Here is a 26,384-nt window from a genome sequence, read left to right on the forward strand (position 1 = left end):
TAAATGCTAAAAAAAAAAAAGGTTTTGTACATCTTGTTCTGTGCTCTATTCCCCAGTGCCTACAATAGGAATGGGATGTAGTAGAAGCTTAATAAATATTTGTTCTGTGCCAAATAGCACTTCATTCGGCCCACAAGAGAAGCCCTGTGATTTGTCCATTGTGCAAATTGGAAACTGAGATTCAGAGGGGTATGGGACCCTCCACCAGCACTGGAGCTGAGGCTCCAGGCTCCAACCCAGTGAGTCTCTCCTCTCTGCCTCTCTGTTCTCCATTTCGTGTCCTACCTGGAAAAGAATACAGGTGGTTTCACCCTTCTCTTGTCCCAGGATAGGCAAGACTGACAACCAGTGACTCAGAGCCCAAGGCAGCATTCTCCTCAAAGGACCTGCCCAGGAGCCCACAGGGAGAGAGTCCCCCCCCCGCCCCATCTCCCCAGGAAGGCAGGCCCAGCTTTGACCTGACCACTTTTCCCTGGGACCATCTGTTTACCCCCTCCCCCAGTTACCTCCTCTCCCCTTCTTTTCAGCCACCTGTGGGCCCCCCAAATACCCTCAGAATAATCTGGGGGCTGCTTATCTTACCTTTATCCCCCCAGAGATACAGCGAGATAGAGACAGTGACACAGAAAGAAAGCGTGGTGGGGGAGTGGGGGAGCACAAGCCAGAGATACACATGCAGAGACAGGAGAGAGACAGGAGAAGATGGGAAAGATGAGAAACCCAAAAGAGCAGAGACCTGACAAGTTCCAAAATAATGGCTCCACTCAAACCCGCAGCCCAACCCAGGGCCACTGCCAACCCAATAGGGCCTTTTGAGTGAATTAGAGAGATGCACCCTGGTCGAGTTCCAGAGCCCTCTGGCCTTTGAGCCAAGCACACTGGTACAGGGCCCAACCCACAGAGCAGTGCAGAGCAGCCCTCCCTTGCCATCTGCCCAAGGAGGGAAGGCAAATTTCAATGACACCGGGTCCTCAGGTTTGACCCGCAGATGCGTCAATACAGTGGTCCCTGGAAGCCTCTCAGACACTTCAGGATCTCTCCCCATGGGCCGTGAGCCTGAACCCAGCCCTCTGCACTTCCCCCCTGGCGCTTCCCTAACAGCAGGTCCTTGGGCCATGTCACCCCTGCCTAAACCAGTCCCACCCACAGAAACCAGCCCAGGACTCCCAGGGGCCAGGACAAGGCCCTCATGCCTGTGCCAGTGCACAGACCCCCTTCTTGCTCGCATAGGCCACCTCCTAGCATCATAGACCTTCTTCTCTGTAGTTCATAGGAATTTCGCCCCCGTCCCCGGCGGGTGGGGGCATGACCCTCCCTCAGCAGAAAGGGCAAGAGAGAAGCAGAGAGGGGAGCCATCACCTAAGAGTCTCCCATACTAAATCAAGATTCCTGCCGCCTCAATCCCCAGCAGCCATACCCTTGTGGGGGCTGAGAAGGAAATGCTCCCTCCCCAGGAGCACAGGTGACCTATGAGTGGACACTTGGCTCACACAGGCAGCCAAGGAGCCTGAGCTGTCAGTGGGGACCCAGCCTACCCCAACCGAATGTGGGGCTGCCTGTGTACTCCACTGGCTGGCCCTACCCACAGGGCAACGGGGGAGGGCAGGAGCTCTGTCCTGCAGCGCTCTGGGCCCTGGGATTCCCCACTCAAGCCTGGGCATGGCCTGGAACAAAGTCATGGCCTGTTAGGATGGGGGAGGGAGAGGAAATATCCTCTCCATGGGGTCAGTGAGGAGTGCTACATCTGTGCCGGGGGAGATCGGGGGTCCAGGTGGAACCAGGGGACCCCCACAGGCCACTGTCTAAGGCCCCCACCCTTCCCCATAGCCAAGACTCTGGAGGAAATAATTAGGGCATAGGTGAGTCATAGGGTCACAAGGCTGCTTCCTGGCTGACTCAGGCAGGGGCAGTCAGATGGGCTTTTCCATCAGGATCTTCCCCAGCCCAGAGCCTGAGTCAAGGATTCCAGGTGAGCAACACCTCCTGGTATCCAAACTGGGCTTCGCCCTCCCTGATGCTGGATCCCTGAAAAGCCAGGTATGAGGGTGTGCCCTTCCATGGCCAGTAAGGGCACAGGATCGTGCACCCCCAACTCAAGCCTATCCTTGCTTCTGGGATTTAGAGTTGGGTCTTCTAGATGTCGGGACCTCCCTCTGACCAGGATCCCCAGAGGCACCTGGCAGTGAGCATGGCATAGAGGGGCCATGACCAGGGGCAGCAGGTTGAGGCCCTGACCCCCACCCCTGTAGCAGGGGCCCTCAGGCATCATCCCAGGGCCTCCTACCTGTCCCCCAGCCAGCCCTCCAAGCGGGTCCCTGTGGCCCCAGGGCCGCTTTCCTGGCTTTGTCCCTGTGTTGGTTGGGCAGGAAGTTCCTGCTGGAGAATTCCCGGATCCTCCCCATGAGGCCACAAGCCTGGCCTGGGAACTTAGGAGGGAGGGAAGTCAGGGATGCTCCTACCAACAGGGTCTGGTCTTGTGGGAGCAGGGGCTCTCCTGGCATTCTGGGCCACCAGTCCTTCCCCACCCCCAGGGCAGATGCACCAATCCTCTTGCCCTCCAGCTCAGATGCCCCACTGGGGCCCCTCCACTGGAACCCAGGACTCTGCAGTTGGGGCTGCCACACTGGGGACTAGACTGAGACCCTGGATAGCCTTGAGCTTGTGAGCTTGCTCCTAGCTTGAGGATGAGGTGGGGGGGGGGGGGGAGGGAGGGTTCCACACATAGCCAAGGAAGCCAAAAAGTCAAAGTGGGTTTTATTACTATCACAGGCCTGAGTCTGATGGGTAGGAACATTCTGCTGGGCAGGCCCACCCTGCAGACACATGGATTCCATTTATATCAAGACCCCTTGGCCCCAGGGGCTCCTTGGATGTGCCCTCAGAAGAGGGAGGCTAAAGCTCTATTCGGGTTGAAGGGATCTGGGAGCAGGGCAGACTCAGGGCCAGCACCAGCTTCACTCTGGAGGCCAGTTTCCCATCTCGTCCATCTCCTCCAGGAGCAGGTGCTAGGGGGCAGAAGTGGGTGAAAAAAGGTGCCTCAGCATCTTTGGGCTCTCCCTTCCTGCTCTGTATCCCCAGAACATTCCTTCATATCCCCAGAGATAAGCACCCTGAGGCCATGCCAGGCCCTCCCTCATATTCGCCCAGCTGGCCCCCAGTCCACCAGCCCTGAGCCACCTCCCTCCCACTGAATGAGGGACCCTTCTCCCTCCAACTTGGGGGGGATCCTTGGAAGCCCCAGAAGTCAGGCACCCCAGCGAACCTCTCCCTTCCCTCACCTCTGTCCTGGCCACCACACCAAGGGGGGCTGCACCCTTCCCTCCAGCCTAGGGTGGTGCTTCAGCTGCCTCAGCGCCCCTCCCCTAGGTCCCCAGCATTCCCCAAAGGCTGGGGGGCGGCTTCCTTCCCCCTCGGCTTGGTGTCCCTGAGGACAGATAAGGAGAGAGTGGGGGATGGAGATGAGGATAGGACCCTTGAAACACCCACAGGAGGAAGATATTCCTGGGGCAGCTCTGTCCCCAAAGTGAGGACTGAGCTGGGACCCAACTTGCCACCACCCAGAAACTCCCTAGGGCCCCCCAATTCTGCTCAGGCTACCCCCTGGACTGTGGCCCCTGGCTCAGGGGTGGTTCTGGAAGGGAGAGGGAGGAGAAGAGGGCCGGAAGGGTGATGAGATCCCTGTAGTGTGAAAAGGCGAAAGCAAGAGCCCCTGTCAGAGCTGACCAGCTGTATACTTTAGGGTGAGGTGCACGGCCTTGTTCCCCACAGCACACAGGGGCTCCTGTAACTCAGGCATGCGGGCTTAGGACAGTGAGAGGGCTGCCCCTCAGTGCCTGGTGGGCATGCGCTTCTGGTATTCATTCCCCCAAGGGGGTAAGTCATATCCCTAACACTGGAGTGCCCTTGGAGGCTGGCAGGCAGCCCCTCTCCATCTTGTCTGATCCTTCCACCAGTGTCCCCTTCCTTACAGGAAGCCAAAGCCTGCATTCAAAGTCACAGAGCAAGTCAGTGCCGGAGGAGGGCTTCAGCTAAAGGCTTTGGCCTCTGAACCTGACTCTCTTTCCTTTACTTTCCCACAAAAGTAAACGACACAGACCGTCAGGGGCCTATGTCCACCGAATGAAAGAACGGGTGGATGAATGAATGAAAATTAATTCAAAAAGGACATGGACACATTTTTTTCACAACAGATTCATCCATGTGCGCTCAAGAGAGTCTGGGACAGGCCTGACCTCGAAGGCCAGTGTCAAGGAAGGTGGGCAGTGGGTGGTCCTTGGTGTGACAGACAGGTAACCTATATGTGTGTTTGTGGGAGTAAGTGTGGGTGTGAATGGGAGAGAAAGCAATATAATAAAAGCAACATTATGTGAATTACAGATGTACAAGGAAGACTTAAAGCCACCTAGACAAAACGCCTCATCGTACAGATGAGGAAACTGAGGCCCAGAGAGGGGAAGAGACTTGCCCAAGGCCACACAGCAAGTGAACGGCAAAGTTAAGACTTAAAAAAAAAATGGACTTTTAGGGGTGCCTGGGTGGCTCAGTCAATTAAGTGTCCAACTTCATCTCAAGCATAATCTCATGGTTTGTGGATTTAAGCCCTGTGTCGGGCTCTGTGCTGATAGCTCAGAGCCTGGAGCCTGTTTTGGATTCTGTGCCTCCCTCTCTCTCTACCCCTCCCCTGCTTATACTCTTTCTCTTTTCTCTCTCAAAAATAAACAAACATTAAAAATTTTTTTTTTAGTGGGGGCACCTAGGTGGCTCAGTCGGGTTAAGCGTCCAGCTTTGGCTCAGGTCACGGTCTCATGGTTTGTGAGTTCAAGCCCCCTGTCAGACTCTGTGCTGACAGCTCAGACCCTGGAGTGTGCTTTGGATTCTGTGTCTTCCTCTCTCTCTCCGCCCCTCCCTCGCTGGCACTCTGTCTCTCTGTCTGTCTGTCTCTCTCTCAAAAAATGAATAAACATTAAAATTTATTTTTTTAATTTTAATGGATTTTGGGACTCTGGGTCAAGTGAGAGACAGAGAGACTGATGGAGAAGTGTGTGTATGCACAGGGCTTCAAGGTCCTACTCAGAAATACCACCACCAAGAAGGGATTGTGCCTTCCCTACCCAGACAGTGGGAGGCTGGAGCCAGGGCCAGGAGCCGATGGAGGTAGGAGGCCCCGCTCTCTCTAGTGCCTTCACGCAGGGGGTGGTGGTCGGGACAGGCCAGGCCTACCTGGCCGTCCACAATGCCTGCCTCCTCCAGGGTGATCTCTGGCTGGGTCAGCAGCTCCCGGCCCTCATGACTGCCCATCTTCCAGAGGCGGGACTCCCGTTGTACTACCAAAAGCTTCTTTAACTCCGACTCCACGAAACCTGAGAGTCAGAGAGATGAGCATGGGACAGGCAGGCGGCTCCGGCTCTCCAGACCTCATCCCAGCCGTGTGCAGTCCCTGGTCACCCCCAGCCCCAGCCCTTATGTTTTCCATTACCTGGAACCAGCCAGATACTACCCGCCCACCTCCCTGACTTTGCCAGCAAACTCACTTGCCAAGCGCTCTCTCCCACCTGCATGAGTGTGAGTTTATTCCCCTCCTGGGGAGAGCGTGCAAGGGGCAGATATATGCCTCCACTCTCCACCAGCCACAGACTCAAGAGCAAGGATCTGGAACTACCCAAACTGCCTAGGTTCAAATCCCAGCTCTGCCACCTACTACTGTATGACCTTGGACAAGTTACTTAACCTCTCTGTGTCTCAGTTTCCTCACAACGAAGTAGAGATTATAATAGGACCTACCTCAGAGTTGCGAAGTAGTATTTCACGAAAAGTGCTCAGAAGGGGGTCTGGCCCATAGTAATGGCTATGTGAATGTCAACAATGATCATGTGATGTTATCATGTCATATCGCTACCACTGAGTCATCTGCTCACAATGTCTGGGTAGTGCTGGGGCACCGTCAACAGCAGGGTGTGATGGGAAAATTGGGGATGGAGATGCCCACTGAACAAGTTAGAATTCTGGGTTGGGAGTGGGTGATGCTTCTGGAGCGCAAGCCTTAGTCACAATCCCCACCTCACTGCCCCCCAAACCTTGAGAAAGGAGGACTCTAGCTAGACCTAGCCTGCAGCTCCTGCTGAGCCACCCACTGGTCCCCCTGCAACCCCTTCGCCAGTGGTCATCTTAGGTCCTCTGGTACCACCTGGTGGTAAGAACTGGTATCACACCTATGAGTCAGGGCCAGAGTGGAGCCCCCTTGGCCTGAGGAGGGCAGGTTGGGCGCCACACTTACCCACTGTATCTGTTGACCTAAAAGTCTTATGCAGCGGTGACTGCAGGGTGACAATGCCTGGGACACAGACCTTGAATGAGCTGTCCTCTTCCTCCATTTCCTCTTCCTTGCCTTTCTCCTCATCAGGCAAGCCTTCCTTGAGAGGAAACTGAGGGCATGCCAGGCCACTGAGCAGGTGAGGATGACAGGGACCCAAGTGTGCAGCCCCACCCCCAGATAAAACAAAAAGCAGGAGGGAACCCACCAGGTTAAGAGGGGTCTGCCCAAGCCCCAAATCCTGGGGCCCAGCCAAATGCGAGGAGGAGCCCCAACCAGGCTTCACCCACCCCCCACTGCCCCAGCCTGGTTCTACAGACCTTGGCGACGGCTGATTTCTGAAGCTGCTTGTACAAGGTGAGGAGGCGGCGGTTCCAAGGAGTTGTCCCCACCTTCGAAGAGGCCAGCCTGAGGTCTCCTATGAAGGTGCAGTGTCACTGACAGGCTGACAGGAACAAGGGGCAGCCCAGGCCCAGGCCCAGGCCCAGGCCGAGGAGGGCAAGGGCACTGAGCAGGCTGAAGTGAGGGGGAGGTTCCCTCATTTTCTTTAGCAAACACCTACTATGTGCTCAGCACAGTACCAGGCACTTTGCAAAGGACATTTCATTGACTCCTTGCAACTGCCCTCTGAGATAGATACTGTTATGGTCTCATTCCTTTCAGATGAGGAAACTGAGACACAGAAGCGGGGAGCAACTTGCCACTATCACACGACTTGGCATAAGGGAATGGAATGGACTCCGATCCACGCAGCCTGCCCTCAGCATTCCCTCAGACTATCCTGTGTCCTTCCAGGCCCCACACCCCTGAGGAGTCTGAGGAACAGGATCTATTTCTGGCACTGGCTGTGGCCACCACACTCACCGTCAAGCAGACACTCCTTCTCCTCCTCCTTGGTGAAGGTCTCGGGGCTGACCTCCAGTGGCCCCATGGCCCTCTGCAGGCATCCTTGCTCCAACTCCAAAACTTGGGCAAAGTGGCCCCTGATCCCAAAGCATAGTCAGATGGGGGTAGCAGGCGGAGCCCAGACATGTGGCAAAGGCTCCCTAAACCCCCCAAAGTCCCCAAGGGCCCTCCTATAGGCCCTGCTCAGCCCCCTCCACCCTCCTGCCTCCAACAGTTCCCTGCTGGGCCTTTTGGGGTCCTCATCATACAGGGGGCTATCTTCCCTTGAAGGTAGAGTGAGGAGGAAGGTGGGGAGCAGAGGGGGAGGGGGGCCCTTTCCTTACAGGGAGTGGTGCCAGGTCCACACGGGAGTGGGAATGAGGAGGGAGAGAGTGGGGAGGGAAGGCAGGGTGGAGTGAGGACCAGGAAGGAGCTGGGAAGCCATGGTGGCCTGGCTCACCTTGGCACTCTCTCGTCCCAGTCCCCAGCCTGTTCTATCTTTGGCCTCCACCCACATCCCCTGACTTGTGGGAAGACCCACCCCATCTCTGCCCCCCCGCCCAATACTCTCACCCCCAGGCTCCTTCCCATCCTTGATACATCTGTCCCTCCATCAACCCCCGTGCCTTATTCCAGTCCTCTACCCCTCTGAAGACCCACATTCCCAGGCCTTCCTCAATTGGGGTCCTCCCATATCCTTGCCCCAGTACCCCCATCCCAGGCTCCCGCCCGCCATCCACAGCCCGGTCCCTCACCTGTCTGAGGTCTCTGTATCCCCGGAGGCCTCCCCTACCGCCTCCTCCTTCTCTTCTTCCATTTCCTCTTTCCCAGACAGGTTGCCCAGCACCTCCTGGCTTCTCCTGGGCAGGACAGGCTTCACCTCTACACCCTGGGCCCCCACCCTCAGGACTTCCGTGGGGGTAGGGGTCTGGGCCCCTGTGTCCCCCATCCCTAGCCCCAAGGGGTCCTGCCGTGGCAAGGCCACAGACAGCATGTAGGGTAGTGTGGTGGATGGCTTTGGCTCCTTCCTCCCCACCCCTCCATGACGGTTCATCACCAATGGGGTGGCGGCTTGCTCTCGCAAGGGGCATGTCCGACTCCCTATCGGGGTCTTGTCAGAGCTCTTTGGGCTGCCCTTGTTCCCCACCAGGCTACGGAAAAAGCGGAACATGGAGGAGCGGCCCAAAATTCGGGATTGACGGTTTGGAGCTGGGGCCTCCATCCCGAGAGAGACCCTGACTCGAAGGGTGGGGCCGTCACAGCCACCCCACCAACTGCTTAAGAACAGGAGGAGTTTTCAAATTAAAACTTCCAGTTGGAAACTTCCAAGAGTTCTAGAAGGCAAAGGCCGGGGGTGGCGGGGGGAGGGCAGGGGAGTGATGGGGAGCCTGGGAGGAAGACATGGTAGAGGGGATTCGTTGGGGGCAGAGAGGGCAGGAGGTCGATGAGGCAGGGGGAAAAGGTACGGGAAGGCAGACTGGAGGCTAATGAGGTGGCTAATGAGGCTCCAGGAGGCATGGGGGTGGGGAGCAGGCAGAGGAAGCTGGGGGTCCTTGGACTGGGAATGGGGCAGGGGCTTTTGGGGCCTCTGCACACAACTCTCTCCACCTGGCTTGTCTTTCAAATCCACTCCTCACAGCCAGATAGTGTCTATCCTCCCTCTTTTTTTGCCTCTCAGCATCCACTTGCACATCCTCAGGTGGTACCCAGACACCCCTGTTTTCATCTCTGTTTATCTGCCTGTCACCTTTAGGATTTCAAATCTCTAGAGACCACCAGGGTGCCTGTGCGCCCGTCTTAATTGCACGTTGAATCTCAAGTTAGTATTATTATTTCCCACGACACCTATAGACTTGATTATAAACCCAGCTTAGTGACCCTGCGAGTTCCTTCAGCCCACTCACTGAGCCTCAGTTTGTTCGTCTGTAAAACGGGTGCAGTGGACAGCGTCTACTTCCAAGAGTTATTGAAAACATTCAGTAAGAGCACCTGAGTGGCCTGATGGGTTAGGCATCCAACTCTGGATCAGGTCATGATCTCACAGTAGTGAGATGCAGCCCCACATTGAGCTCCACACTGAGTGTGCAGCCTGCTTAAGATTCTTTCTGTCCTTCACCCTCTGCCTCTCCCCTGCTTGCGTGTGAGTGTGTGTGTGTGTGTGTGCATGTGCGCGCGTGCACGCCCCCCCCCCAAATAAATTAATAAAGCTAGTACCATACTGTTTAAAAAAAAAAAAAAGATTCAATGAGAGAATGGTAACTAAAGTGCAAGGCACACTGTGGTGCTTAAGCCATCCTGCCTTTTTTATTGGTATTGATTCACGAAAGAGGGTAAAGATCAAAGACCGGGACTGGAAATCAGAAGTGGGAGAAGGGGAGCCTTGCCACCTGGCCGGGGCCAAGTGTAAAGGGTGGAGCACCTCCTCTGCGGAGGAGCCCAGACCGACCCCCAGGCTATAGGCCCTTCATCAGCATCCGGCGGCCACACAGCGACTTCCTCTAGAGGGAGCTAATTGGAGCCGGGAAGAGCCGGCACGTCTAGGATCCGGGCAGCCTCGCGGGTCCCTAGGGCCAAGCTGGGGCAAGCAGAAGCCGCGTCCAGACATCGGGACTGTACTGACGCCTGTTCCAGGAAGCTGGGCCTGGGCACCCGACCCCCAGGAGCAGCCGCTGGCCCCTCAGGATCTCTGGCCTTGGCCCTGTGAGCCATCCCGGGCCTGGGCGAGGGTCCTGGCAGGTAAGGTGGGAGGGTCTTGCCCATCCTCCCAGCTTTCGGCAGCCCCAGGCCCAGGGGGTACAAGGAGCCTGCAGGCAGCCAGGTGGGGACAGGGAGGCCTGGAGACTTGCCTGGGCAGCTCCGCCAACGTCTGCTCGGGGCCTGATCCAGCCGGGGCTCCCTCTGGCTTCCCCTCAGACAGCTCCCCCATTGCCCTTCCTGTCAAAGAAATCGGGTGCCAAAGAACCAGGTCCTTTAGCAGTCTGGGGCGGGGTGGGGTGGGGGGTGGGAGTGGAGATCGGAGCCAAGGTCAAGGTCAGGGAGAGAACTTTCCTGGTGCTTCCTGCTGCCCTAGGAGCCCTAGACTGGGTCTGCAGCCCAACCAGGCATCTCCCCCTGGGGAATATTCTAAGCCCAGCAAGTAGAGAGCAATGGACTCCCCTTACCAGGAAGTCAGGCCACTTGGATGAGGGCAAGGGTAGGCCCAGGTCAGCATAGGCCTCTGGCCCTGGGGGCCATTCTGATGTTTCACCTACTCCCCAGCAGTGAGCCCCTGAGGTAGTGGCAGAGAGAGTTGGTGGTGCAATCAGCAACCCCCCTGCTGTTCTGGGAGTTCCAGGTTTCGTTCAGGGACCAGGGGAGAGGGAACGGCATCTTCCGGAAGGAGCAGGGATGGGGGTGTGCCAGGCAAAGATCTGTTTCAAGCTGGCGCCCAGGGACAGAGGAAGGGAGGGTCGGGCTTCTCCCTATCCCTGCCCCCAGTAAGTGGAGGGGTGGAGAGCCTTCCTCCACACCTTCCGGAGAGCTCTTGCCTTGGGGCACTTTAGAAAATGGCCCCAGGCCTGAGAGGCAGGAGGACTGGGCGGGGAGGAGGGTAGTCAGGTCCTCCCTGACTGAGGAGGCGGTGGCTGTGCTCAGCCCAGGGTGGGACCGGGCCTTCCCCCGAGGCAGGAGGAAGGCCACTTCCCCCAAAGAGTGATGGAGGCAGCTTTGGGGTGGGTATGAAGGGGTGAGAATTGAAAGTGAAACAGCTCACGTCCAGGAAATACTCCCTCTGTTGAGGGTTCACAGAGCAGATCAGGGCTGTGGCCAGGATTGAGCAAAGAGGAAAACTGGGGCCAGGGACAGGACAGCAGGTATGTGGTGGGGATACATATGTCAGGTGGGGGGCGGGGTGGGAGAGCTGTGGAGAAGACTTCCTCAGCTCACGGCAAGGCAGGAATGGGAAGAGCCAAGGTAGGATGTAAACAGGTGATTGTCTTGAAAGGGTAACCTCTGAGGTCCACAAACTGGAAAGTAAATCTTATGTGAGTATTGAGCGTATGAACTCATGGAAATTCAGATTACCACCCTGACTCCCTGAGTGGCTATGTGGCCTCGGGCCCCAACTTCTTGGTGCCTCACTTTTCCCACCTGTAAAAGGGGCATGATGATGCTTACCTTGCTGGGTTAATGTGCATTTTCAGTGTCTGACACCCCTGGGGGAGCAGTAGAAGTATACCATAGGTGCTCAGGAAGTGTTCGTAGCTAACAGGCCTGAGTTGGAAAACAGGGGTGCTCTGACCAGCCAAGGGGAAGTGGGACCTCCGAGCACAAGTTTCATGGGTCATTGGCTAGAAGGTGGTAATCCTGTGGTAAGGGTGTGCTAGGGAGGGTGCAGGAGGCCCCAGGAGCAGCAGAAGGAACCCCAGCCTCTGCAACCAGCCTCATTTACCCAGGAGCGAGGTGAAAGAGGACTTGAGACCCACGAGGGCACTACTCCAACCACCCCTCCCCAGGGCCCTGGCTGCGGGGTCCAGGTCCCTAGGTACAAATCCTGACTGCCTTGCCTTTCTCGCCCTCTCTTGCTAGTGAAATGCTCAGTAAGTTCTGATTCTGCCGACAGACTCCACAGGGACCCAGGGTGGTGAAATGAGACTTGGCTGGAGCTAGGATGGAGGGGTCTTTTGGGGGAGTGGGGGACCCTCCCCCTCATCAACAGCCCTGCCAGTCCCCATCTCTGCTGTCTCTCACCCGTCCCCACAGGATAGCGCTGCCCTCTACTGGGACCTGAGAAATGGCATCCGGGCAAGGCCCAGGTCCTCCCAGGCAGGAGTGTGAAGAGACTGCCCCGTCTGCTACTTCTGGTAAGGGTCTTTCTGCCCTCCTCCCCCATCCCACAGCCACCAGGGCTGTCTGAGAGGATGGAGAGAGCAGGAGTGGACAGGGCCAGGCCAGACTTACAGGCAGGCTCTCCTGCCCCCCGTTCACTCACCTTGGGTAAAGCAGAAAGCATCTCCCCACCCAGTGCAGGTGTGTGCAGGTGACCTCAGAAGCTGCAGTGCCGTCCAGGTTAAGCCCTGGAAGTGGGGAGGAGTCTGGGCCTGGGGGTGGGGGGCAGAGGCTAGGAGAGGCCTGGGAGTGAGCGTGAGGTGGGCACCACGCCATCTCCAGGAAGAGAGGCAGGACGGGGTGAGGAGAAGAATGAAGAGTGGGGCGTGGCTATTCTATTCCTACAGTAGGAGAAAGAAGGAAGTTCCTAGGCTTATCACCCCGGCAGCCCTGCTGACTGGTGAAAGCGATTGTTATGACTTTGGGGAGGAAGTAAGATGGCTGCCTTTCTTCCCTTTTCCAAGGGGACCATCAAAGGGCTGCGATTCCCAGCCCACTACAGACTGCTCCCTGGGCTTTGGGTTCAGTCCCCTGTATGTCACTGTGTCCCTATGTAACTCTTCTGGACCCAAAGCTGGAATTCTAAATTTTGTTTCCCACATTCCCCGAGCCATAAGGGCTACCCAGCCTGTACACACTAAAACTCAGGGGCCCACATGCCTGGGATTATGTCCTGGCTCCACTGCTCATTCTTGACTGTGTGACCTTGTACAAGTTATGTAAACACCCCGTGCCTCAGTGTCCCACCTGTAAACTGGGGTGTTCGTCTGCTTCACAAGGCTATTATGAGGCTTCAGTGAAACGTGCTAGAAAAATATCCTATACGCGATAAGCACTAGTTGTTAACTAAGGGCTGGAGTAGGGACACTTCTGTTCACGGGTGAGGACAGCCGAGGCCTTGAGGAAGAAAGACCCATCCACAAAGCATGGGGCCGTCCAGCCCTTCCTCCCTGACTCCTGGCTTTGATCCTCAGAGGAGCAGGTAGCCCGGGACACCGAGGAGGTTTTCCGCAGCTATGTTTTTCACCGTTATCAGCAGGAGCAGGAGGCTGAGGGGGCAGCTGCGCCTACTGACCCAGAAATAGTCACCTTGCCCCTAGAACCTAGCAGGTGAGCAATGGCCCTCTGGGCCCACGGGGGTATCTTCAAGGAGGCGGAGGCTCACATGGGGCCGCTGTGCAGGTCCTGGGAACTGGGGAGGCCCTTTTTATTTGGGGCTCCCCCCTGCCCCTGCCCACCCCCCCCCCCCCCCCCCGATCGGGGATCTTGGACCCTTTATAGAATATGCCTGTCCCGTGATCCTGCACTCTGCCCTCATGTCTGAGAACACGGTCAGGAACTTCCAAGGAGGGGTCCACAAGGCCAGGGGCATCTTGGGCAGAACCCCTTCTCCCCGAGTCCAGGCCCCAGCCCTGCCCGCCCTCTGCCTGCTCACCTACCTGCCTCCTGTTCTCCAGCACCATGGGGCAGGTGGGTCGGCAGCTCGCCATCATTGGGGACAACATCAACCAGCGCTACGATTCAGAGTTCCAGGCCATGCTGCAGCGCCTGCAACCCACAGCAGAGAACGCCTATGAACTTTTCACCAAGATTGCCTCAAGGTAGCCCTGGCCCTGGCCTCTGTGCTGCGCTGTCACCCCCGCACTGTGCCCTGCCCGTGGGATGGGAGATACACGCTTCTCTGTCAGTGTCAAGAGACATGTGCACCACCCCTTGTCTGCTGTTGACTCACACATGGCCTCGGGCCCTGTCTTTCTCTCTCTGGGCCCCAGACTGCCCCTCTTTGGTATATAAGCTCACAGCTCTTGTGAGCTTGGGCACTCGGGACTGGACCAGATAGATCAGGACTATAGAGATGCCGGAGTAGGGATGTCCCCAGAGCTCCCCAGCCCAGCTGAGACACAGCTGGCCTTCTGATCTGGAACCATATTTCATACCAAAAATGGTCAGATTGCTAATGCCCTGGAAATGGCTTCCCTTTGCTACAGTGTGGTGTCCGAAAGGCCATCTGGTGTGGCTAGAGAGCCCACATGCCTGGGTCAAATCTCAGCTTTGCCACTTACCGGCTTTGTGAATCTATGGCCCTCAGTCCCCACATCTGTAAAATAGAGGAAAGACGCTTAGAACAGTGTCCAGACTTAAAGGTGTCATCTGCTGTTACGCCTGGGTTAGGAGTCAGCGTCGAGGTGACTGAAGCTGGGGTGAAGGTAGGAGGAGGCAACTGATCGAGGATTAGCGCCCAGAGCTGAAACATCCTGCCCCTGTCCTTCGAGGCCTTCCCCACTCCACTCTGATTCCAGGTCCTGTCCTAACCTCCTCTTTGTCCTTTTCTCTCTGCTGTCTCTCGGGCTGCCAGGCCAGCAGCAACACCCACAGGTAATCTCCCTGCTGCTTCCGTCCGCTTGCTCTGCCTTCCCTGCTCTCTGCCCCTCTGCACTTGTGGCGCTGGGGCCACAACATGGCGGCAGCACCCCGCTCAGACGCCCTCTGAGTTTCCTCTTTTCACAGAGATGCAGGTTCTTCCCAAACTGAGGCCAGGCTGGGGCAACCTCTGCCACCTTGAGTCACAGCTAAGCCATTTTGCTTTCCAGCTGGGAGCGGGGTGGGTTGCCACCGGACGGTGGGAGAGAAGAAGCAGGCTGAAGGGCCCTCTGGGGGTCTCCACTGACAATATCAACACTCTACCTGCAGTCTATTTGAGAGCGGCATCAACTGGGGCCGAGTGGTGGCTCTCCTGGGCTTTGGCTACCGCCTGGCTCTACACATCTACCAGCACGGCCTGACCGGCTTCCTGGGCCAGGTGACCAAACTGGTGGTCGACGTCATGCTGCGTCACTGCATTGCCCGGTGGATTGCGCAGAGGGGCGGCTGGGTAAGTGCCCAAGCGTCGGCAGCCTCCTCCCTGCTGCTGGGCTGCCTCTCTCCCAGCCCCACCCCAGCCCTGGAGTGCCTGTATGTGCCGTCAGCCCTTCTATCTCTGTCTCTTGGCAGGTGGCAGCCCTGAACTTGGGAAATGGCCCCATCGTGAACGTGCTGATAGTTCTGTCTGTGGTTCTGTTGGGCCAGTTTGTGGTACGAAGATTCTTCAAATCATGACTCCCAGAGGGGCCCTTTGGGGTCCTAGCTGAGACCCCTGCCTGGGCTTTAGCCAAGCCGTCTCCCATCCCCCCCTTCTCTACAGGGGTCCCCCCTCAAGAATACAGAAGCTTTAGCAAGTGGACACTCCAGCTTTGGGAGGGCCCCTGCATGGGGGTCAGTTAGGCTGCCAGGGGTGCCCCAACATTGCATGGTGCTAATGGGCCCCCTCTCTGGGCCCCATCCTGTCAGAGAGGGGCTATAGCCTTCTTCCTCAGCTCTCTGGGACACCCTCAGCCCTATCTATTGGGCACTGGGGAGATTTACAACTTGGGGAAGCAAGAGGCTAAGAGTCACTCTCCCTCAAAATTTTTAATGGTTATATCTTTATGTAATACCCTTGGAAGGACCCTCCCCCCACCCATTCCCACCATTCTCCCCACGCCAGGAAGTCTGGGTGTGGGAGTTAGTAGACTACCCTGTGTTCCCCAGGATTCAGCTAGGTGTTCTAGAAGGTCAGAGCTTGATTGCTGGGCCTGGAGCCCAGCCCTGGCCCTTCCTAAGCTCTCCCCCTGCTCCACTCCCCCCCACCCCATATCACCGTTGCAGTGGACTCTCAGGGATTCTGGGCCTCAGTGTGGGGTAGAGATGGAGTTGAGGGTGCAGACCAGAGCTGTCAGAACCTCATCAGCAGCCCCCAAGCCCCCCTCCCAAGATCCTCAGTTCTCTCCCTTCCCCTCATCTATTACCACTTAAACCCAACCTATTCACTACAAGTGAAGTCCACCCTGCCCCCATCACTCCAAATAAGGAAGGAGGGGTCTTGGGTAAGTGGAGTGCTGAGGTTCCCTCCTTGCCCAGCCTACAGAATTTAGGACTGGTTTGTTATTGTCAGGGAAAGGGGGTAAGGAACTCGTCTTGAGGTTTCTGAGAAAAGAGCTGTTAATGCCACTAGGAACCCTGGGGTTGGGATCTTCCCTCACGGCCTGGGCACAGTGTAATCCGGGGGTGTGGATGGGGAAACTGTGAATACTTGAACTCTACACCCCCCTGACCCCCCACTCTCCACACTCCTCACCTGCCTAAGCCCCTCCTGTGGGTGCGGTGGGAATGCTTTGTCTATCTTGCACAGTCTAGGGGTTTGGGGGTAGATTAAGCCAAATGCAGGGAGGGGATGCAGACGGAACCCACTGGCCAGCCCCCACCTTCTGAGTGTGTCTGAAATAAACTGCAATCTCTGATTCCCATTTGGTAATTTTTATATCCTCTGCTACCCGTCCCTCGGATTGGGGGAGCCTGGGCGAGCCTCGCATTTACCTGGTTTATTACTGGATAAAAGCTCATATTAGGCCTCCAGAATCCAGTAGAGGGCTGGGTGTGGTTTTCCCAGGCCCCAGCCCCCTACAAGGCCTAGGCCCCTCCCCACCTTTCCTGGCCCCTTCTCCAGGCACTTCTCATCTCTGTGTCCCAGGCAAGTTTCCCACCCTTTAGGAAGTTGGGAGACTCCAAGTTGCTGGGCTCTGGCTGGTAGAGCCTCTGCATATGCCTGGGGACTCCTAGAGGCCACCTTAGGCTTGCTTTGAATGCCTCTCTCCCTGGGGCCTCCATCCATGCTGGCCCAAAAAGCCCTTCACCCCCACACCTGGCTCTGCCTGGGACACAGTGTCCCAGTCCTCTCTTCCCCATGTCCCCCACAACCAGCACACACAGGGCTTTTGATTCCAGGAATTTTGTGCTACATAGGAGTCCCTATGGGAAAAGGCAGCTAGGAGTGATAAAAATAACAAGCACGGGGTCGTTCAAATGTTCCAAAGTCTTTCCAGTCCTGGGCACCCTGGTCTGTGTTTCTGACACCTTTCCAAAATGGTCACGTGCAAGTCCTAAAGGATTTAGGGGCTTCACTTGCACTCTCTGAGGGGGTCTTGCCAATCCCCTCTCCCTTTGGACTTGGTCTTCAGACAGTCCAAGTACAGACTGCACCTTTGGATATCCCGCCCCCCTGCAGCTGGAAGGGTGGTGGCTACAAAGCAGCCTGCAATCTGCAGGGAAAGTTCACAGACAACCTACACCGAACACATACTACGAGCCACGCCTTATGCGGAGAATTTATCATCCACGCCCAATCAGTAGGTTTTATAGCTGGTGACCTGGGGGATTGGGAGGTGGGGCTGGGGCTTTAAACTCCCAACTTTACAGTTATATAAAGGAAACTGAGGTACCTGCCCAGAGTCACCAGGTAGAATGGGCGGGAGCTGGCACTTGCCACCAGGGTACTGGCTCGAAGTTTTACGTAGAAGCCGACCAGGTGGGGAACGGGGCCGTTGGTCTGCAGCACAGGCCCGCCAAGGGGTCAGCGGGGAGGGGGTATATCCTTCCCCCTAACCCCCGCGCGCAGCCGCCGCACTACCGCCCCAAGGCTCAGAAGACCGTGGAGGCGGGCGGGCTGCCCGAATTCAAGATGGCCGTCGCCGCACCGAGCACGCCAGCGTGCCCTCTGGTGGGCGGGGCCCCCGGGCGCACCTCCCCACTGGGTTTTGAGAACCGCTGGAAGACTTTCATTGGAAGAAGGCGGGCTGGCAGTGGCGCGAACTGTGGCGGTCTCTGCCCCTGTAAGGAAGGAGTTGGAACTCTATCCTGTAAGGCATGAGGAGCCCCAAAACGTTTGGCTGGAGTCTACCCTGGTCCCCTCCACTCCACCCTTTATTCCTCCAGAATGAAGTTTCCAAAACCGAAATCTAAGTGCATTCCGGGGTTGCCGAAAGGAAGGCGTGAGAAGTTGGGAGGCATAGGATAAGGCAGGGGTTTATGGGGGTGCAGGGGAGCAGATGGATAGGCAGGTATTAAGGAAGTTAAATTCTCAAAATGGTGGTTCTTCTGAAATCGTAGCTTCGTTTCCATCAAAGAGGTCTAGATTCCTGAGTCTTTGGGGCCAGTGATTTGGGGCAGTCCAGCCCCGGGAGAGAAGCGTGTTTGGGTGTCGTCTGCTCAGTTGAGCGGTGTGGGTATGAAATCCACCTTGGCCTTGTACCCGGCATCTCCCTGCCTCCCCGCCCCACCCCACAGTTTACCTTCATGTGTCTGCTAGTTTACCTCGTCTGAAAAAAGTTTATTTCAGGTCACTAGGTGTCCATCCAGACAAAATCCTTCCTTTGCCCAAACCACTCAGTGAAATGAATAAGTTTATGACCTAACCATCTGAATAGCTTTGAAATAAATTAAAATTAATTCATTAATTAAAATAAAACCACCACCATATCCTTCTCCAGTTGTACCCACCTCAGATGTAAAGGCCCCGATCAAAGACACTTGTAAAATATGGATTTAATTCAATCTCTAATCCTGTGTGTGAGTGTGTGTGTGTGTGTGTGCGCGCGCGCACGCACGCACGCGCGTGCCTGACAGGGAGAGATGGAATGGAGTTACCAAAGATTGCTGGAAGTGTCCAAAGGTCAGGAACCAGAAAACCAGCAAACCCAGCTTCTGGGGCATGTTCACCAATTGCTGGACATGTTAAAAAGGTAAACACCAGACTATGGCATATCAAAGATGTGGGGGAGGTGAAATTCAGCCCACCGGATAATAAGGGAACAAAAAGCAGTGATCTGGCCTATTGACCATAGGACAGGTAGCAGATCCCCAGCAAACTGTATGAATGATCCAGTAGAGGGGCAGCCTCACAAGACCAAGGTCAGGTGATGAACTAATATGAGCAGAAAACAGACTTTTCTGAGAAAATCACTTAATAGCTGAAGGGGCTAAAGCCACAGAATCTCCCTCCACCTGGAGTATGGGATTTGGCAACCAAATGGAGGGGAGAGCATGAAGGTGTGCAAGTGACATCTGGAGAGTAACATCTGAGTAGGCATCCATTGTTGAAATCAACATGCAAATCAGAAAAACTCTCTGCTCCACTTATCTCAACTCTTGCTTTGCAATCTTGGAATCATTCCTGGTGCCTAATGCTTCAACTTTTCCCAGCTTTGTCTAAGAACACAGCAGGAAGACAGTTCTTCAAAGTTGCCTGCTTCACCACATCACACAGTGAAACTACTTCGCAACATTCAGACTTTTGTGATGATTGGCCCCACACAGGCTGCACTCACCAACCTTCTCATGTTTGGATCTGACCCCTTTCTCACCTGACCTCTGACTTTACTGAGAGAAACTTCTCCAATTCATTTCTGGCAGGCAGTGAGGCTTCCTCTAGAATGGGATCATTTTCTTGGTAAAATTCTCAGGTGGACCACACCAGGGAAAGATGGGGTGAATTTGGCACCGTCCAGCATCTCTGAATTGGGGGTGTTGTGAATCAGAGTGCAAGGGAAGCTCTGGGTTGGGCTTAGAGATATGGGTTCCCGTGTTTACTGAAAAAGAACGAGGTTTCTAGGATCCTGAGTAACAATGCTGCTGGGCTGTGTGAGAGAAGAGTTCTGTGTAGGTTCAGAGCAAAGTGCTACCCTAGTGAGGGTGTGGGGCAATCCCTCCTCCCCGCCCCCCCCTTATATAGTGATATGTAATATAGTGTATAGTATAACATGTAGTGTAATAGAAGAGACTGTCTTCATATGGACTTAGAATCCTTAACACATCCTTTAAACAAAGATATAAATACCGTATCCACATTATTTTCATTTTTTAAAAGATATCTCTATGCCCAACGTGGGGGTCAAACCCACAACCCCAAGATCAAGAGTCACTGCTCCACCAACTGAGCCAGCCAGGCACCCCTATTTCTATTTTTTAAAACATTAAATCATCTCAAAACCCCATTGTGGACAGTGGAGGGATCAGAGTGAGGAGAGGGATTCCTCTCCAGAGAAAGTCGTTTTTCTTCCGTCTCACAAAACGCCTCCTAGATATGTCCCCTACCCATTACACTTAGACGAAAGAGAGACCCTGGGATTTCTCCACATTAATCTGAGTTTTCGGGAAATGCTGTAGTGGCAAAAAAGGAGAAAGGAGGAAATGAACATGTGTTGAGTTATTATACTTATGACAGATGTCTCGTTTGGCTGTATAGCTCTCTAAGACAGAAATTACTATTCCCATTTTACAGATGAAGAAAAAAAAGTTTACTAAAGGAAGAACAGGATGGTATAAAGTAATGGTTAGTTGCATCATTCACTCTAACATAAGTGTTATTTTTGTTACTTTGCATAGATAAATAATATAAATTAATACATTTATTAGTTTTGTTTAAACCAAGTTTTACATTTAGAAGGACAATTATCAGACTTTTCTTTAGTTATAGGGAAAAATCAATAAGATGATTGTAGAATTATGGCAAGAAAAATATGAACAGAAAACATTTTATTCTACCACCACCTCCAGGAGGAAAATAGAAATGACTAAAAGTAAGTCCAGGGGCGCCTGGGTGGCTCAGTCGATTGAGCGGCTGCTCCAGCTCATGTCATGATCTCTCAGTCTGTGAGTTTGAACCCTGCGTCGGGCTCTGTGCTGACAGCTTAGAGCCTGGAGCCTGCTTCGGATTCTGTGTCCCCCTCCCTCGCTGCCCCCCCCCCCCACTCATGCTCTCTCTCTGTCTCAGAAATAAACATTAACAAAAAATTTTTTTTAATTTTTTCAACGTTTTTTTATTTATTTTTGGGACAGAGAGAGACAGAGCATGAACGGGGGAGGGGCAGAGAGAGAGGGAGACACAGAATCAGAAACAGGCTCCAGGCTCTGAGCCATCAGCCCAGAGCCTGACGCGGGGCTCGAACTCACGGACCGCGAGATCGTGACCTGGCTGAAGTCGGACGCTTTAACCGACTGCGCCACCCAGGCGCCCCCCAAATTTTTTTTAAATAAAAAAAAAAAAAAGTAAAGTAAGTCCATAATGTTACTTCATTTGTGTAAGGTCAGGAAAAAGATTTTTGAAGATTGAGATAGTCTGTGTGTGTTTTTAATATGTGTATAATATTTAAAAGAAGTTGGCATGTTAGAGAATCTGATAGATCAGTCTTGTGATTTCAAATTGAATCATGTAATTTATCTTAGACTTGTAATTTGAAGCTGAAAGGTATCAGTAATTTGATTATGTTTGTAAACAGTATTGAAATCTTTAAGATAACTTGATTTGCTACATTTAGAAGCTTGAATTATTAGGCTTATGAGAGTCATTTACATGCTTAAGGTTTTTTCTTGTTTGACTTGTAAATTTGCCCTATGAGGAATTTGAGTTGCTTGAAAAAATCCAGTATATTAAATTTATAAATGTAGCTTAAATATGTAAGAGAATTTAATTAGCTAGCTTTGTAAGTGGCAAGAGTAATGTTCAAGCAAATTTAATATGTCAAGCCCATGGGCTAATTGAACATTAATCAAGGAACAAGTTATTGCTTTTATTTTTATACAAAAATTACAAGATTTCTAAATAGAACATCCAAGTTATGCAAGTTAAACTTAAAAACTTAAAGAAAATCTGTTTGTAAATTTACCACTTTAATTAATTGAAAATTGATTTAAACATAAGCAACTGCAAATAGTATAGCTGAACCCAAGTTCATCTGCCTGACGCGTAGCAAAGCCAAGCACTGAGATGTCCAGTACGCAGCAAGGAAATGGCTTGAGAGGCAGCAAAAGGAGGAGACAGAAGAGACTGGCTCAACTCTGCCTCCTTCAAGTCAGAGTAGAATAAATTTTTATAATCTTAGGGGTTGGGATTACATACATATCGATGCAAACAGCAGGTAAACTCATGAGTATTCATGAGGAAAGATGGAGCATGTGCACTGAGCACACGTACATGTAACATACATCCCATGTTCACTTTGGGGTGGAGATGTAACATTACAATGAAGCAAAATTTGGCCCCTGATGTCAGGAGGTCATCTGTAGGACAAGAGGGGTTATGCACATGCTCTGAAAGCCGGTATACACTGGATGGGATCTTGGGCTTATTATCTCAGGGACAGAATGCAGGGCATTGCTTGTTCTCGGGCTGGAACCGTATCAGTGACCTTCATTTATGTCAGTCCAGCCCTCTATGGACACAGCTAGTGGGTTTGTTAGTGGGATCTGTAAAGAAATAATAGCTGATTAGGGAGAGACAGATCTCTGAAAAACAAGCTTTAAATTTCCTGTTAGTCTTAACCTCATTAATCCTATGGGGCACATTTTTATTCCCCCCAAGTTATGATCATTCCTCATTCTTGAAGGAATTGGGACAACGATCGCTTTGGCTACTTCCTGCTGGAAAAGTGTGCAGTTTCAGGGTCTGAGGGATGAAACAACTTTGTACTTTGTTGGAAATATTCCCTGGTACTTGGCTTAATATGTACATTCTGCATAACCAAAATATTAGTTCCTTCTTTGGCCATTTTGGAGCAACATTGGAAACCACACTTGATTAGTACATATCCAATTAATAAATGAAAAGTGATAAGGGCAAGCTGAGGACAAAGCATATGCTAGCAACCACCCCCCCCCCCACCCCATATGTGTGACATTCCTCAGGCACTCCTAGCTGCCCAAGAACAAAGGAAAGGACAGAAAACAAACGGTTAAAGAGTCTCCATCAGTTTACAAATATCTTAGTAATATTACATGAAAAGGGCAATCTTATCAACAGCCGAATCTCCAGGAACTTCCTACTATTTGAAGGATAATGCTTTGCTAGAGGGAAAAACAACCTTAGCTTGACAATAGCTAGACCTCCAGTAATCTGTGAGTCTTCTTTAGCATATGGAAATCGCTTTAAGAAACTTCCTCTTAACTTTACTTCCCCCACCTCCACAGTGTATAGCCAATCTTCACAACCCTAGTGCAGTTCTTTCTGCCCATGGGTCCTGTCCCCATGCTTTAATAAAATCACCTTTTCTGGGGCACCTGGGTGGCTCAGTCCATTGAGTATCGACTTCGGCTCAGGTCGTGATCTCACGAGTCGTGAGATTGAGCCCCGCATCAGGCTCTGTGCTGACAGCTGGGAGCCTGGAGCCTGCTTTGGATTCTGTGTCCCTCTCTCTCTGCCCCTCCCCCACTCACACACAGTTTCTTCTCTCTCTCTCAAAGATAAATAAAACTTCAGAAGCATTAATATAAACACAGCAAGTTGTGTTAGCAGTGGCATTCTACCCTGTTCTGGAAGAATATGGTCCAAAGCAATGTGTTTAGCAAGCACTACCTTGGCTAACAGATTTACTTTCTTATTGTTGGGCAACAATGGCAAGAACAGTTTTGTTGGCCAACTAAAAATGTTCTCCCAAATGAATACCAAGATCCATCCTTTTGATAACCAGGCAAGTAATCCCTATCTGGTGTTGATTTCCTTTTTGCTTCATAAAAAGTTTAAAAGTTCACTGGAATTGTAAACAGAGTGAGGGGGAACCAAATTCCCTAGCAAGTAGACCTCTCCTACTCTCCAACTGCCAAGACATAGACAAGCCCAGAGCTGGTTAGAAGTAATGGCAAGATCCCCTGTTTGACCAAGATTTTCTTCTTAGAAAAACATCACAGATCAACATTATTCCCTCATAGCCAGAGTTTAACTGCTCTGTTCTGGACCTTACATACAAAGTCTGATCCATATCTCATGAACCAGTCTTAGTCTTGAGAATAGGTTAGTTCGATTAAACAGCTGTCTTACTTCAGGAGGTGGTCCTGCAGGTGGGGGCTCTCAGGCCTATAATATGGAGGCAATCAGGTAATGAATAAGCAGCACTTCTGTGGAGGGTGTCTGGGTGGCTCTGTCAGTTAAGCTCTGACTTTGGCTCTGGTCATGATCTCACAGTTTGTGAGTTTGAGCCCCAATGTGCTGACAGCACAGAGCCTGCTTCAGACCCTCTGTCTCCCTCTCTCTCTTCACCTCCCCTGCTGGTTCTCTTTTGCTCTCTCAAAATAAATAAATAAACTTAAAGAAAAAAAAAAGAAGAAGCATTTCTATGGAAACAAAAGAAAAACACAGGTTAATGGTTGGGGCAAATTATAAATCCAGTGTCTCAGTCCTGACAGTGAGAAGCCAGTGAGAAGATTTCTAGATGTCAGGCTTCAAGCATCTTCAGATGGAATGAGGGTAGGCGGTGGCTGTCTGATAGACTTTCCTGGTTTGCAGTTTGGATGTCTCTGGTCATCTTCTTTAAAAAAAAATTTTTTTTTAACATTTACTCACTTTTGAAAGTGAGAGACAGAGCACAAGTGGGGGAGGGGCAGAGAGTAGGAGACACAGAATCAGAAGCAGGCTCCAAGCTGTCAGCACAGAGCCCGACGTGGGGTTCGAACTGATGACCACGAGATCATGATCTGAGCTGAAGTCAGATGCTTAACCGACTGAGCCACCCAGGTGTCCCTCTGGTCATCTTCTTGAGTGGCCCATACAGCAACAGGCACTAAGTTCATCTACACATCACCGTTGTGGCAAATTCTCTAAAATTTACATCACGCTGTTTGCCTTCAGTTTGCAAGACTTTAGGAAAAAGGGCAGTTTTAGTTCTCAATGATTCCAACTCAAGAGAATGGGAGAAAATAGGAAACCTTGGTTTGGAGAATCATAGTCAGATATTTGAGGAAACCAGAAGAATTCAGTATCCAGCCCAGTCGTTTAACAAACACTCAAAGACAATTAGAACTGGAATCTAACATCCACAAAGGCGTGTTACTGAAACAATTTTTCTCTCTAAAATCACCCTCATTTCCACTAAAGATGGCCAAATTAAGACTAATTTATTTGTAAAATTAGTCCAGTTTTAACAAACTTGGCCTAATTATTTATGTAAATACGGCAACAATAGTGATTGGCCAGCCACATAGGTTCTTTTAAATCTGTTTTGCTGGAACTTTTTATAAGAAATTTCAGATTGAACTTTTAATAGCCTCTTGAGGCTAAGAAGCCAAGCCCAATATTTGCCATCAGACTTTGCCTGTAATACCTATAGATTTGGGTGAATTCCTCTCTTCTTGAGGTCCCCAAAATATCCCGAGGTTCCTGAGCTTGCCAAGAAGTGATCTTCCCTACTTCCCATAGAGCTACTGGGAACCCTGTAAGCAAGGTACAAGCCCTATTTTTTCCAAGGGGACATCAATGGCTCCATAAAGTTTATCTTAGTTCCTTAAAGCTGTTTGGACATATCTGAGACTATGCATGTCTCCCTCAAATGTGACATTCCAGTCAAACCTTTAGTAATATGACCAATATTTCCACTGGTGTCCTGTTACAAGGAGAACAATTTCTTATTGAACTGTAATTGCCATGAAAGTAAAAATACTCATTGAGAGTTCCCAAATTCTGGAGGGATCAGAAAGGGAGAAAAATGTTTCATATTTGCTTACAAAGGAATATTTCACCAAATATCTCTAAGTCATAGATAAGAGAAAGAGTTTCCTTATATGTGGAAGAGCAAACGTTAGAGAAACAGCAATGTTTCAAATAAGAGTCATAAAAATATAACATCTTTCTCAATTCATTCAGTCCCATGTTACTAATTCTTGTTCTGTTTGAGTGCAGTTTTCCCATTAGTTCTGGAAATTCTTACTCAGTTTCATTTACTATTGTAAAGGTATCACAAACCTTTATTTGTCAAAAGTCTTCTCCATGAATCTCCTCACAGCTGGAATATATTTGCAAGAGCATCAGAGTAAAATAATAACTAGAAATGATAAAAGACTCAAAAATGGTTAAAGTGGTTAAAGATCTGAAGAGAGTTCAGGTGCAGGTGACAAGGAAATCTGTCTATTTCTGTGACACATAACACTTCAATAATTAGAATTACAAGCAATGACTTTATACCAGGACATATCAAAACCTTGGCAATGTTACATAATTTCTGGAACTGTTATAGCATTCATTCATATAACCCAAGAAGGTTTGTTATCATGTATTTGACAATGCTTCCCATGTAATTTGATATACCAAATTAAAAAAAAAAAGCCTAATTAGTCAAGGAGACTTCATTTAAAATTTGAATTTTGGCAAATATCTCAAAAATATTAGCTTTAGGCACATGCCTAAATAGGATTACAGATCATTACAAAACTTAATACTTAATCATCTATTTAACCAAGGTGGCAATAAGAGATTCTAAAGGCAAATACAGAAGGTTACGTAGTTGTTATCAACATTTAGCCCTTTTAATATTGAGAAGATTCAACTTTCTTAAGTGATCAAACACGGAACATAGAAGACAAAACATACTTTGTTTTTCTAGACCAATTGCATTAAACGTAAAGAAAAAATCGTGGCCCCTGGGTGGCTCAGTCGGTTAAGCATCCAATTTTGGCTCAGGTCACGATCTCATGGTTTGTGGGTTCAAGC

At 51.7% G+C, this 26,384-nt stretch overlaps 2 protein-coding genes across 4 annotated transcripts; one reads left to right on the forward strand and one right to left on the reverse strand.

The window, feature by feature from the left end:
- Nucleotides 1–2,737: 2,737 nt before the first annotated feature.
- LOC106976099 (gametogenetin-binding protein 1-like) lies at nt 2,738–8,512 on the reverse strand. Of its 2 annotated transcripts, none has more exons than XM_053222926.1 (6): nt 7,951–8,512; nt 7,175–7,293; nt 6,631–6,728; nt 6,275–6,422; nt 5,112–5,360; nt 2,738–3,005 (listed from the first exon to the last, which is right to left on the reverse strand). In XM_053222926.1, exons 1-6 carry the CDS (start codon nt 8,415–8,417, stop codon nt 2,893–2,895), a joined length of 1,194 nt encoding a protein of 397 aa, XP_053078901.1. In that variant the 5' UTR covers nt 8,418–8,512; the 3' UTR covers nt 2,738–2,892. The 2 variants fall into 2 exon arrangements, with proteins under 2 accessions (XP_053078901.1, XP_014928984.1); XM_015073498.3 differs by having other exon boundaries at nt 5,221–5,360; nt 7,951–8,506.
- A 1,277-nt stretch (nt 8,513–9,789) lies between these two features.
- BAK1 (BCL2 antagonist/killer 1) lies at nt 9,790–16,383 on the forward strand. 2 transcript variants are annotated; one of them, XM_015073499.3, is made up of 6 exons: nt 9,790–9,931; nt 11,936–12,036; nt 13,036–13,171; nt 13,519–13,662; nt 14,753–14,933; nt 15,053–16,383. In XM_015073499.3, exons 2-6 carry the CDS (start codon nt 11,967–11,969, stop codon nt 15,155–15,157), a joined length of 636 nt encoding a protein of 211 aa, XP_014928985.2. In that variant the 5' UTR covers nt 9,790–9,931; nt 11,936–11,966; the 3' UTR covers nt 15,158–16,383. The 2 variants fall into 2 exon arrangements, with proteins under 2 accessions (XP_014928985.2, XP_026913778.1); XM_027057977.2 differs by lacking the exon at nt 9,790–9,931 and adding an exon at nt 10,909–11,046.
- The last annotated feature ends 10,001 nt before the right edge of the window (nt 16,384–26,384 follow it).

The sequence above is a fragment of the Acinonyx jubatus genome, chromosome B2 (assembly GCF_027475565.1).
Source record: "Acinonyx jubatus isolate Ajub_Pintada_27869175 chromosome B2, VMU_Ajub_asm_v1.0, whole genome shotgun sequence".
NCBI classification, from domain to species: domain Eukaryota; kingdom Metazoa; phylum Chordata; class Mammalia; order Carnivora; family Felidae; genus Acinonyx; species Acinonyx jubatus.